The following is a 14278-nucleotide window of genomic DNA, read 5'->3' as shown; positions in this document are numbered from 1 at the left end:
GGAAACAAAGTTGTATGTAAAGACCTTTATTGAGTAAAATTTTCCCACCAAAGGCAGTGAAATACTGGAACACAACAGGAGGTATTTTCCTTAGATTGGAGACAGAAACAGAACCAGATGAAAACCACAACATGTGCAATAATGTCAGTGTTGTGCCATATCAAAAACTGTACCAACTTGTGTTTTGACCAACCTTGGAGGTATAGGCAAACAAGGCTTCAAGTTAAGGTTGATCTTTTTGTTATTAAAAGTATAGACTAATCTTAATGCTTAAGAAGTAGAGCAGAGTAAAACCACTTCCTATCTTTTTCTTTTACCTTTCACATGAAAAAGCCTTGATATAAGCTGTAATTGTCAACTTCAAGTCTTTTTTTTTTTTCTTAAATGGAAATGTTCAAATGTTTTCTATCATAAATTAAAAAAGAAAAAAAAAAGAACTAAATTTATGTATGGGTCAGGTATCATGGAATAATTACACCAATGTTATTTGAAGAACTGATGAAAGTAACTGTGATGACCTCAACACTTGGGGGGGTCTGCATAGCCAAATCTGAAGAAATTACTTGAAAAAGACAGAACGGACAACAAGATTCTGGACATACCTCAACAACATGGTGAATCTAAACTCAAAGTATCAGACATATTGTAATCCGATTGTTAAGTGATGACGTGACGAATCCTACTTCCGGGCCTAAAGTAGTCTGCGTTTAATATGGCTTTTGTGTTGTTAACATGTTTAATGTTATGTATTTTCTTCTATATAATCTCAAAAAGCTCCTAAAACAGTCAGTGATCACTGTTGACCTCCCTCGGCTTTTATTACCGCTAATCATTTATTTAAGCTCAGTTTTTAAAACCTTAGGATGTAGCTACAGCCCAGCCCATGCAGCAGTATATGAATGACTAACCTCGTATTGTGGATGGATTATCTCAGTTGTTCTCCTGGCTGAAGTTTGGTCCTTTTACAGCATCCTGCCATGCGATTACATTTGTTCCTGACCACCGAGAGCACTCACGTTAACTTTTATCGAGTGGAAAAAAAGTTAGCTTGTTTATATTATGCTAACATAGCTGAGTCGCTAGCGGTCACGTAGCAAATCATTATATACCAGCTAGCCAAACTTCAGTAACCCTACAAACGTCACAGCTGTTTTAGCTTTCTGTTTTCATTTATGTTGGAAGTGATAGCAGAGCTGTACGTTTTCATTTGTTTCCAAAACCCCGCAGTCAGGACATGCTATATTGTATTTAGATAGAAGCTAGCGAGCTAACTTCCTGCTAACTTTAACTCTGTTAAATGTCATAAATTCCATTTTTATGGATGCCTAGATGTTAAACTCAATTGTTACACCTGGTAGAGCAGAACGCTGATCAATTTATTAAAGATGAAAGACTTTAGACAGTTTTTCAACTCTCAGTAATGCCATAGTGATCGTTTGATATATGGACCTGCAGCGGAGTTTAGGCCCAGACACGGCTAGTGACAACCAGATAACAGCTGTATGTGTCCCCCTAGTGGCAGCAACAGTAACAGCCTTTCCCAGAGAAGTGATCATTTTATGGTCTTACATTTTATGTTTAACAAACCTTGTTTTGTTGTTTTCTTGTCACAGCATTTTAAATCCATTCAACAAAGTGGTTTAGTCGGGGGGGAAAAAAAGAATAAATAATAAATATTATCCAACTGCCTGACAACTGTATGATTAACTTTCATTGTAAACCCCAACATGTTTTACAGCTTACTTACTAAATTCCAGGAAAAATGTCACATTTAAATATCAATGCTCTAACAAGAGAAAACACATCCATCATGATGAAAAATAACATAGAAATACATTCAAGTCTACTCCACTCTTAAATGTGAGACCACTACATAGAACAACAAATAAGCTCGTATCATTCCACTTGGAAAAATTGTACAAATTATTGTTCTAGAAACGTATTACATTCACATAACTTGAAGAAACTCAAATATTTCTACCAGTGTATTATTCTAGATTTGCATTTTGCCTTAGAAAAAGTCTAAGTGATTCCCACTACTACATGAAAGACTTCTCTCCTGAAGTCAAAACTAAAAACCAGAGCGAAGCACCAGGAATTGGATACAGCTTTTTCTGTAAAGAACAGTAAGCACTGAATAATGAATGCAATCAGCCAGATGTAATGATTTGCAAAGGTTCATTAGCCACCAATGGAATGGATGCTGAAAAAGATTGCATTAAATGCCATCCACAAAGATGTTTTCTCTTGACTTATGCGGATTGTCCTCCTGTAGTATTTTTGTTTTTTAAACTTTTTCCAATTTTCAGACTAAGCACTGCAACACATTACAAAGAATACATATCCTGTTAATAACTACACATTCACTTTAACTTCATAGTATTCAGTTGGAAGCCAGTGCTTAGCAGATAAAAAAATAACTTGAGTTGAGAATGTAAAATAAGCAAAAACCTTCAAAACCAGAATCAGTATCCAAAAGGATTTATATTTGAGCCCTGGCTACCTGTTTTTACCAATCAGTTGTACCTGGTGGTCAGCAGAACGTCAGCAGTCCTGCTGGACCCTTTTGTGGATGTTTGATTCGCTTTATGGCTTCACTCATCAGTGGGAAAACAGGAACCATTATTTTCTCTTTTGGCACCATGTGGGCAGAAGATTAGGGCAACTTCTGGATGACCACCTGAAACTTACCTGAGAAGATAAAAATGCATAAAATATTATCCATCTGTACTGTCCTTTAAGGTACAGGACTATGCAAAAGTCTTGAGCCACTCCTCATTTCTTTATATTTTCCTTCCAATTAGACAGACTTTCTTGTAATCTTTTGAAGTTGTCTTGCACAATATAGTTGCCCCGGGTTTTCTCAAGATCTTACAAAGGAATGTTTTTTGTTTGTTAAGCTACTTAAAAGTGACCTGTGACTCATTCAAGCATAAAAATAGCACCTAACTCAACAGATGAATCTGTGTTGTGTCTACACATAACAGCTTGGGAAAGACTTGAAATTGTATTATTCGACACTCTGTTACTAGCAGGCTGTCGTAAAAACTCAATTTAATCCAGTTTCTTTGGCTTAATCTACAAAAAAGTGTTCAAAATAACACAGTTTGACATAAAAAAATAAAAATAAAAAATAAACATTTTTAATTCACACATCACCAGCTGGTAGTATCTCCCCCTTGAGTTTTGAATGTCTTTCAAGAAGCCTGGAGAACTATTCCTGGAGACTACTTACATAAAGAAGTTACAAGCAAGCTTGCCTAAAAGAGTTGGTCATACCAAACTTTGACTTTGCTACTGCACAAACTGTGTTTTCGCTTTATTTCCATGTATGTTTGCACAGGTTTTGCTGCAGCTATTTCCCATTTTCCAAGCAAAATATGAAGAAATGAGGGGTAGCTCAAGACTAGAACTGCTAGTTATGTGTACATTATAAATCTAATTAAACCAGACCTAACAGAAGCTCACAAGTACAGTAACAATGGTTGACTGAAAGGTAATAAGCATGTTAGTCTGACTAACTTTTCCTTACAGTAAAATAATTATGTTTTCACAAAGCACTTACAGGATGGCATGACGGAGACCTCAGCTGTTACCACACTCTCCAAACCCAGATTAGATAGGGCTCCTCTCACCACACCACATGAAAAAGCAAGGTACTGAGACACACACGCACAAATTAGTCTCTATTGCATTATGACATTCAGGTTTTGTTGGCTGTATGCCAAAATACAAACCCTTAAGCACCTAGTGATACTTGTTCTATATGTAGTCTTTAGGAATGCAGGAACATGAGTGTGTCTGTGACTATTCTAACCTTAGGAGCCTGATCAAGGTACTGCTTTCCATTGGACAGCTGGGTCAGCAAATTAAACTTGTTATCCTGCAGAACATAGGTCCCCTGGTGTGGAAAATAAACAAGACATTATATTAAAAGATAACTCATTTTAACCAGCAATACATGTGATTGTATTTCCTGATTGCTGGGAAAGGTTCCTAAGATTTAAGAGTTCAATTTAACATCCATATGAATACAAGGACCCAACAGAAAACTGCACTGTAACAAAATGTTCAATGTTTAGGGTTTTAAAGTTGCAACAATAGCGGATAGACATGAAAGTAAAAGATACAGAATTTTTCAGAGAAAGAAATCCATCTAAGGCCTTTGTTAACTCTCAAGCGCTTTTGTTTATTTACAAGAAAAATCAACAGGACACGTTTAAGTCAACTTTGACACTAAACCTTTTAGAGACGTTTATGTTCTTCATCACAGTAATCATCCACTACAAACAGTGATGCATTGCAAAGTCTCTGTTTCACAAGAGATCAAATTTCCTGTTGTGAAGGCCAAAAACGTCTGTTACAGGATATATAACTGAAGCTTGAACAAACACTACACAAAACCTACTTACTAATTTGGTAGTAACATACTGCATGGTGTAACATTTTACCTGATGATTTGTTCTGAGGTTGTCCACCTGTCTCCTAAACACCTTAGTCCAGAAGTCTTTACAGATAAATTTCATTATATCCAATTCATCCTTAAAGCTGGGAGAGTCCCTGGTCAACCTAGAAAGAGCAAACAAGTGATGAGACACTCACTATAAAGGAAGACTCCACTTAACTCAGCATTTACATGTGTGACTTACCTCTCAATAAGTCCTTGTCCCACTCTGAAGCCCATACCTTCCAGGACAGAAACACAGACTGCTCTGTCCTAAAAAGATAAAATGCAAGCGATTAATTTGAACAGTATATCATGTAAAACTGTGAACATGACGTCACAATATTATAATATAAGGGGGAGCTGTGTTCTAAAACCGGAAAAAATTGTTTTACTACATGACATTATAGGCAACTCCTTAACACACCTTGTTGTCCATGGTTCCTTTGCTGGATTGCTGCTCCTTGTAAACATGTGACACGATCTCCATGTGGAGAAATTCAAACAGAGTCTCGTCCGCCATCCCTGGTGAACACACAATAGTGACAGTCCGATGGCTTAAATGTGCTCCAACAGACAAAACCAGCAATAAATATGAAAATACCGAGCAGCAGCTTAACGGAAGCTAAGATGGTTAGCGCCAAACAGCTAGTACGGTTCACTAACACTGCCCCCCACGCTAAAAAATAACTATTTTTTATTACTCCCGTATATGGAAAGTTCTGGAGAAGGAGGTATCATATTAACGTATGTCATACATTTCTTTAATCTAAATTAAACCAGCTGAAATTGTAAATTGACAGTACCTGTAAAGTGACTGTAGCGCACGAAGTCTGCTTCCTGGTTGGCGCTCGATATAACGGCCAGCTCATTCCTTAAGTTGTACACACGCGGAGTTAGGAGTTTCTAACCTAAAACTGGTAACATGGAGAAAACATATGTATTTCATGTGCCACAACAACCAAAATTGTGTGATAAAATTGTTATTAATAAAACAAAACAGTTGTTTTCGTGTAATATGTAATAACAAACGTCCAGCTTCTCCGAAAGCTATTACCAGCCGGCGCTAACTTTCGACGTACGCCGGTGTGATGTACAAACAGACTCGTGAGCGCTATCATCCTATTCTGGGCTGAAACGTCATGTCTTGAATGTCCAATAGGCATGAAACGTCCGTTGCTACTTCCTTGTTGCTCATGTGATTTGTGTTTTGGTCTTTCAGGGAAGGTTTGTGACTTTTATTTTCATTTCAATGAAGTCTGCATTATATAAGACACATTTAATGGCATTGCTATTTCTAGCTGAATAAACCTGAAGTAAGATGTTGTTTATGTTTTCGCAGTCATGGCCGGCAGGTACCCGATAGTGGTCCAGGGCGAAGCGTCTGAAACAGACTCCGATGATGAAGTCTACATCACCTCTCTGACTCCCTCGGTCGGAGCCAAGGTTGTCCTGCATGCGTTATCCTGTATGCGTGGTTTTGAGAGTGATTTATGCACTTCAGCCAGTGACTTAAAATTTAGATTCAGCCATGAATCTACATTTTAATTTATTTTTTGTATCTTTTTTATGGATGCTTTCAGGTTCCAGGGGAGGCGTCTGAAACGGACAGCGAGGGTGACCCGGAGCAGGCTCCTGGGACCCATGACAGCGCTCAGATATTAAAGAGAGACCTCCCTCCTCTAATTGTAGTTAGAGACCACCCTGACATGCACTCCATAGTGGAAGACAGACCGAGCCCCTCACACAGGCCACACGGTAAAGATGAATAAAAACTCCAGTGCTTATTGTGTGAAAGTACGGCCAACCCAATCCAAGACTATGCATACTAGTCTTTTCTTACTAGTTAACAATTTCAAGGTTGTCTCATATGTATCGGCTTTGTTTTAACAACACTGAGATGTGTTTGACAGTTTTGAGGGGATTTGGAAGTGGGCCTTTACAGTGTCTCGTCACAAATTTAAAAGTGAACTTAAAGACCAATCTAGTTTTGCTCTGAGTAACTTCAGCACATAATTCTGTTTTCAGGTGAGACCCTGTTACAACAAAAGCTGCAGGAGTCTAACAGCCGACTGTATGCTGATGTGGGACAGACACTACAACAAGTCTATGGCAGTGCCAGCAGGGAGGTAGGTTGATATTTATCCATCCATTCGCTTCCGCTTATCCTTTTCAGGGTCGCGGGGATATGTATTTAGACAAGTAAAACTTCATTTTTCAAATATTCCAAATATCAAATAATGCTATACAGTTTACAGAAGACATTAGAAGTGAAACTAGTCCAAATCTCATAAGGAAAAGTTATGAAGGATGATGGTCACAAGTTGAAAGGACTTCCTATGGAGTTCTGTGGTGCATAATGCTTAAAAGTGTATTTTACTGAACATGCTCCTGTGACTCTTCAAGCGCGATATGTAGAGGGTGCTAAAAGACTGTCCATTATTGACTTTAACTTGGCCTGCCCTCCTGGTTTTTTTTCTAAAACCTGTATCAGAGAGTCTCCACACTCAGAACATTACTGTCTTGGTGGATCCATTTACTGAGTCCGTCATTATCCGCTACCCTCAAACCAACTCTGCATCACACCACAGAATAGAGGATGTCACTGGCCACCACAGACTTATAAAATATCCTGAGCTTTGTCCAGTAGATGTTAAAGGGCCTCAATCGTCTGAGAAAATAGAAATGGCTTCTGTCCGATTAATTGACAATGTGAGCACCGTGGTGTTGGTCATCCTCTACTGTTTCGGCACAGACCCTATGAAGGGGAATAGGGTTGTTTGCAAAGGTAAGTTGCAGATGGTTTTGCTTACACGACGTCACAAGGTTCTTCAGTTCTGTACTCTTCCTCATTGCCGTCTATTACCCATACATCCTACTACTGTAGAGTTATCAGAAAATTTCTGAAGGTAGTAGATGTCTGTGAAGTAGGGCGAAGAGAAAGGGAGAGAGGACGGTCTCCCGTGGATAATACAGTGATACTTCAAATGATAAAAAGTAGAACAGATGTAAATATTTTGTCTGACTAGTAGTTAACTCGCTGATTACATAGATTCTGCAAATTCAGAATATTAAGTTATCTGGCTTTTTCTTTTTTTTATGTGAAAGGTGCGCAGTGCAACATCACAGCTGAATGCATCGCAGAGCGCCATCATCAACGCGTCCCACAGCATCAGATTAATCCTGGACGACCTGAAGGCTGTTTCTGAAAAGATTGACATCATCACCAGCTATCAGATATTGCCTGATATAAACATTAATCATTTAAATAATTCTACTGCTCCTGCACCTTAAATTGTTTCTTTCAAAACAAACATATTGTGATGTTTGATCATTGTTATGGGTATATTTTCTCCGAATACCAGAGTGAGCTGGACAAAATAACACGCTGGCTTCTTTATCTAAAAAATGCAGTACGTGTACATACATGGATTTAACAATCACACACTACACCTGTTCTAATGCTAGCCGTCCTCGTTAATGGAGTTACGATAGTTCTGTCATTTCTTGATTTGCAGAGTTACACTTGGATTTATATTTTACATAGAACTGGAGAGGATCCACTTGTTCCCTCCAACACTGTTTTTATGTCACTATTTGATGATTTTTTTATGAGGCACATCCTGTTCTTTCCCTGCTGTTTGCCAGTCCTCTGTGATGGGTCAAAGAAGTAGGCTTGCAGCTATAAATAAAAAATTGGGTTATTTCTTCCTGTGTATATAAAAAATGAATGTTTGCTTCAAAAAATAAATGCAAATATACACCAGAATACTGCTCTGTTGGTGTGCAAAGACAAATTTATTTGCAAAATTCAGTTTACAAAACCACATCAAACAAGCAGGAAACATCCATACAGTATAAAAGCAATGTTCTTTGATCCTGTTGATTTTCTAATAATTGCAGTGTAATTCTCTACAATTCTTAATGAATCTGGAAATAAAGTGGTAACATTGCAGACGCAATTTGCAAAGAAAGATCATATGCGGAACATCTGTCACTTTGTGCAATTGAACTTCTGTAATTACAGCTGCGGCTTTATATAAGTGATTACCAGTAAATTATTCTCCTTAATATCAATAATGTAACACAAACATTATCAAAAGACAGGACTCTTGCAAGAGCTATAAATTCTTCTGTTTGGTGTGTTTGTAGTTGCATCAGACAGGGGTGTAGATGTACACTAACACCACAACCAGCAGGTTGAGCACTGTGCCCACAATGCCCACAAGGCCGAGCAGGTGATCAGGGTCAACCTTGCACATTACTGACTGATGATTTGCACATACAAGATCGTCCGACACCTGAAAGACAGAGATGTACAGTAAAGTGAGTCGCCGCTGTGCAGAATGGAAACAGAGTAGGGAAAGCACAGGTATGTGTGGGGTTTTTATGTTTAATATATTTACTGCTATTAGTCAGTTGACTGTATTGAAGAGGATTTATGAATGGGGTTATATATATATAATAAACAAATGATCTGTTTTGGAAGTATTTTTTTTATCTCTGCATTATTGTACCCACATTATCATTAATATAGTCCTTTTTTTTAAATGCTTATAAAATTGTGATATATTTGTTATATTTGTTACAACTTTAGCCGCCCTCTTGGCCAGATCTCTCTTAAAAAACACTTTTAATCTTAAAGAGACTTTTTACCCAGATAAATAAAAGATATAAAAGTCACTTTGCCAAAAACCGATTGCAGCTTCTACTTTGTGTTTGGGATGTTCTCTCTGGCTCAATCATCATTAATAAGAGATATGTTGGACTTATTTTTGACAGATTGTAGGCCATCTATCTATAGAATAGAATCTACCAGTAAGGGTCTTATACTATGAGATAGCGCAGGAATTTACATATTTACAACAGTTGTAAAAAACGCAGAATGAAAAAATAAAGTTACTTAAAAACAGTAAAAACAGCTAGCACTGTGTAAGAGAGAAGTGCAAATTGAATAATAAATAATTTGTACACTATAAATCTATGACAAACAGCTCCATGAAGGTATAATACAAAATTATGTTTGGGATCCGATGCTTGACAGCTGTTCACCAATCAGAATAAAGAGTTATTATACAGATTTATAGAGAACAGCAGGAATGATTTCCTGAAGCATTCATTACGGCAGGGAGGTTGAATCAGCCTGAAGGAGGAGTAGGAGCTCTTCTGCCTCAGAAGTCTGGACTTAGATTTAATTATACCCAAAATGTAACACTTTAAATTCCTGCACTAATTTTGGAAGATGTTAAATTTTTGATAGAGCTGAGCTGTATTTATTTTACCTTCTTCTCCCACAACGAAAAGTCAAGATTTCTATTGGATGTGACATATATCAGCCACCAGATGGCGTCATTGTCACATGCATTACACCAGCCACAAACCAGACCTCTGATCAAATAAAACATTTCTATTCGGTTCTATTCCGTTCCTTGTAATTAGCTCCACATCTGGACACATTTCATGTCCCGAAAAGTTTTACATTTGATAAAGTTGTATCTAAGTTTTTTTGTTTGTTTTATTAGACATGCAGTAAGAAGTATTATATTCTTTTTTGTATCTATGATTTGTTCACATGTAGGTTTGTATCTGTACACATTTTATGTCCCACTTGTATTGAATATAATAAATATGTCTCATGTAAGTTATTTGACCCATATGAGCTATTCAATTACATTCTGTCATTTGCACTCAGGTGCCTATTAGCACACACTTTAGTTTCTTTCTCTGTCTTTTAAAAGTGATATCTTAAAAAAAAACAGTCTTGAGGAGTTAAAATTTTTATTTATTTAATATATTTTGTTCTTAAAGTTTATAAACATAAGTCACCTTTCCTTTGGGGAAAATAAAATACTCATAATTTTGTGCACTTTACCTCTCTGGTGTTTCTTTCTGGTGTTCTCTTTCCTCTGTCGTCCCTTGGCTCCAAACCGGGCTCCATTTTTCACGCTTCAGAATCCCTCAGAGAGCAATAAAAACTACTTCGACGTCAATGACAATCCACTCCCAAAGCAAATAGATCCAAATGTTCACAGAGATGACGACTGGCAGGACTGCGTGCGCGACCGGTTGCTCTCAGATTTAAAGCCACTTGTATCCTCCTCTCCCAGGGCTCCGAGGACCCACAGGTCTTGTAATGTGAGCGAATAAAGAGATGCTGGTTTTTCTGGTTTTGTTTTGTGCGTCGTGCATCACAGACTGCTACACAAGGCCAAGAAGCTGCTCAGCTGCTCTGCCACTATTTCTGTGTCAGGTCATGTAAAGTTGGCTTGCTGCTGCATGAGTGTGTGGATGTGTGTGGATGTGTGTGTCCACTGGGTAATGTTACCATGGGAGTGAAGGGCCTCAAATATTTCATGGTGACATCACAGATTTCACTTGCATTCATGTATGAGTATGATAGATAAGTCTGCTTTTTTTATCTGAGGATTCGTGAATGAATAATGTTTAAGAACACTTTAGAAATGCAATATTTTGGGGATGTTTCAATCTACCAGCTGCTGTTGCTTGAAAACATCCCCTTCTTTAAGTGCCGTTGCTTCCTTAGTACACTGGTCTTCATTTTGCACCTTAAACTATGAAGGTGAAAGGAGCAGATATACACAGCCTAGTGCAGATTGCCATCACGAGCAGTTTTTGCCGCTGATGAACCTCTGAAATAAAGATCCACTGGGGGTGTATTTCAACCCGAGGTGAGGTGTCAATTAGGGTCGTGGTCTAACTCCTTCAGGCCTTGTTACTTAAACCAAATGCAACCACAAGAGACAGTATCTAACCAGTCGCACGTTTGGTCACTGATTCTGCTCTTACTTAAATCAATCCTAAATAAATTCATATGCTTTAAATGTGCAAGTATATAGAAATCAGATGAGTGCTGACATGAGAACACTTGCATTAATAATTAATCATCTGGATCTGGTTAACAGTAATGCAGTCCAACCATAAATGTATGGCAACAAAGAAACTGAATATGCCTAATAAACATGCTATTTTGTGTAGACAATGTGCACTTTTCTTCTATTTTATCGTATCAATCTTTAACAAATTTACAATACTTGACTAAAAATGTTGAGAGTTGTTACATCTTTCACATTTATATTTTTCCTGTGGCCGTGTGTCCTTGCTTCCCGATTGATGGCATGGATTTTATAATGGGCAATGACATTGCAGGTGGGAAGGTTTATCCTACCCCAGAGGTCACGAAGACTCCTGACCTCAGGCCTTTGTCAGATGCTTTAAGCCGGCACCACCCGGATGTATTTCCTGTAGGTGTTCTTACCTGGTCACACGCCCATCGGCAGGGAGAAGTGGTTGACTTGTCAGAGTCGGTGGTTGGCTCTATTTTGGAAAAGGATGTGATGCCCTCCGAGGAGGAGGCAGGTCCTGATGCCAAGGAACTGGCTCAAGAGGTAGCTGAGCCTGCTCCTGAACCCGCAGCCCCCCCCCCCCCCCCCCCCCCCCCCCCGCTCCTCACGCGGGAGGCCCTTATGATTGCTCAGAAAGAGGACCTGTCATTAGCCAAATGTTTTGCTGCCGTAGATGAGAGTGATGGTCCGACAGGAGACAGGAAGCAGACATTTTTTGTTTGTGATGGATTGTTAATGCGCAGGTGGACCTCAAAGCCAGGGGAGGACTGTAGTGTGGTCCAACAGATAGTGGTCCCGGCTAGTTTGCGTCAGCATGTGCTACAATTAGCCCATGATCATTCATGGTCAGGACATTTGGGGATAACTAAAGCATATGACCATATTCTGCAGCACTTCTTCTGGCCGGCAGATGTTGCAAGGTATTGTAATACCTGTCACACGTGTCAACTAGTGGGCAAACCAAACTGTGCCCCCGCCCCACTATGTCCAATACCTGCTGTTGGTGAGCCATTTGAACACGTTTTGGTCGATTGTGTTGGTTCGTTGCCAAGAACACGGGCAGGTAATCAGTTTTTATTGACCATAATGTGCTTATCCACGTGGTTCCCTGAAGCAATTCCTCTGCGGAGGATCACCACTGCAAACATTACTAAGGCACTAATCAAATTTTTTACTACCTTTGGTCTCCCAAAAACAGTACAAACAGACCAGGGAACTAACTTCTATCCCGAGCATTTAAACTGACTTTAATCTCCCTTGGCATTTCTCATTCTGTGTCCAGTGCTTATCACCCAGAGTTGTAAAAAAAAAAAAATGTTTATCATTAGAGAAAAAATTACCAGTAATCATCCCACAGATGTAATATTATCTACAGCTACTCTTAGTACCATTGATGTTAAGTTAGACTCTTTTTCTCTAATTGATCTTTCTGAGTTAACTTCAATAATTACTTCCTCCAAGCCATCAACGTGTCTTTTAGACCCCATTCCTACAAAACTGCTCAAAGAAGTCCTGCCATTAATTAATTCTTCGATCTTAAATATGATCAACCTATCTCTAATAATCAGCTATGTACCACAGGCCTTCAAGCTAGCTGTAGTTAAACCTTTACTCAAAAAGCCATCTCTAGACCCAGCAGTCTTAGCTAATTATAGGCCAATCTCCAACCTTCCTTTCATATCAAAAATCCTTGAAAGAGTAGTTGTCAAACAGCTAACAGATCATCTGCAGAGGAATGGTTTATTTGAAGAGTTTCAGTCAGGTTTCAGAGCTCATCACAGCACAGAAACAGCTTTAGTGAAGGTTACAAATGATCTTCTTATGGCCTCTGACAGTGGACTCATCTCTGTGCTTGTCCTGCTAGACCTTAGTGCAGCATTCGATACTGTCGACCATAATATCCTATTAGAGCGATTAGAACATGCTGTAGGTATTACAGGTACTGCACTGCAGTGGTTTGTATCATATCTATCTAATAGACTCCAATTTGTTCATGTAAATGGAGAGTCCTCTTCACACACTGAGGTTAATTATGGAGTTCCACAGGGTTCAGTGCTAGGACCAATTCTGTTTACATTATACATGCTTCCCTTAGGCAGTATCATTAGAAGACATAGCATACATTTTCACTGCTATGCAGATGACACCCAGCTCTATCTGTCCATGAAGCCAGATAACACACACTAATTAGTTAAACTGCAGGAATGTCTTAAAGACATAAAGACCTGGATGGCCGCTAACTTTCTGCTTCTTAATTCAGATAAAACTGAGGTTATTGTACTCGGGCCTGAAAAGCTTAGAAATATGGTATCTAACCAGATTCTTACTCTGGATGGCATTACCTTGGCCTCCAGTAACGCTGTGAGGAACCTTGGAGTCATTTTTGACCAGGACATGTCCTTCAATGCACATATTAAATAAATATGTAAGACTGCGTTCTTCCATTTGCGCAACATCTCTAAAATTAGAAATATCCTGTCTCAGAGTGACGCTGAAAAACTAGTTCATGCATTTATTACTTCCAGGCTGGACTACTGTAATTCATTATTATCAGGATGTCCAAAAAACTCACTGAAAAGCCTTCAGTTAATCCAAAATGCTGCAGCAAGAGTCCTGACAGGGACTAGAAAGAGAGAGCACATTTCTCCTGTTTTGGCTTCCCTTCATTGGCTTCCTGTTAAATCCAGAATTGAATTCAAAATCCTGCTCCTCACATACAAGGTCTTAAATAATCAGGCCCCATCTTATCTTAACGACCTTGTAGTACGTCTGTGAAGGTTCTCAGTCATCCAGGTCATCGTAGTCAAAGGAGCTTGCAAAGAAAAGCGTCTGGACTTCTTTAAGTTGCTTGAAGACGTTTCACCTCTCATCTGAGAAGCTTCTTCAGTTCTAAGGTCAAATGGTGGAGAGTCCCAGATATAAACCTAGTGGGAGTGACCCCCCACAGAGGGACAAAAGGACCCCCTGATGA

The 14278-nt window shown here is 38.8% G+C and overlaps 2 protein-coding genes across 2 annotated transcripts; one reads left to right on the top strand and one right to left on the bottom strand.

Moving 5' to 3' along the window:
- Window positions 1–356: 356 nt before the first annotated feature.
- Window positions 357–5535, bottom strand: trappc6bl (trafficking protein particle complex subunit 6B, like). The gene is made up of 8 exons (XM_085380380.1): window positions 5502–5535; window positions 5251–5361; window positions 4872–4969; window positions 4650–4717; window positions 4452–4569; window positions 3818–3901; window positions 3566–3659; window positions 357–2691 (listed from the first exon to the last, which is right to left on the bottom strand). Exons 3-8 carry the CDS (start codon window positions 4965–4967, stop codon window positions 2657–2659), a joined length of 495 nt encoding a protein of 164 aa, XP_085236506.1. The 5' UTR covers window positions 4968–4969; window positions 5251–5361; window positions 5502–5535; the 3' UTR covers window positions 357–2656.
- Window positions 5536–5598: 63 nt separating this feature from the next.
- On the top strand, window positions 5599–8399 carry bloc1s3 (biogenesis of lysosomal organelles complex-1, subunit 3). The gene is made up of 5 exons (XM_085380902.1): window positions 5599–5671; window positions 5787–5890; window positions 6028–6202; window positions 6473–6573; window positions 7553–8399. The coding sequence occupies exons 2-5, from the start codon at window positions 5789–5791 to the stop codon at window positions 7736–7738; spliced, it is 564 nt and encodes a 187-aa protein (XP_085237028.1). The 5' UTR covers window positions 5599–5671; window positions 5787–5788; the 3' UTR covers window positions 7739–8399.
- Window positions 8400–14278: the final 5879 nt, after the last annotated feature.

This window comes from Rhamphochromis longiceps, linkage group LG14 (assembly GCF_057381845.1).
Source record: "Rhamphochromis longiceps isolate RC_006_pf linkage group LG14, R_longiceps_female_GT1.1, whole genome shotgun sequence".
In the NCBI taxonomy this organism is placed as follows: domain Eukaryota; kingdom Metazoa; phylum Chordata; class Actinopteri; order Cichliformes; family Cichlidae; genus Rhamphochromis; species Rhamphochromis longiceps.
The sequence above is the reverse complement of the archived record's forward strand: the minus strand, read 5'-3'. Positions and strand labels throughout refer to the sequence as shown.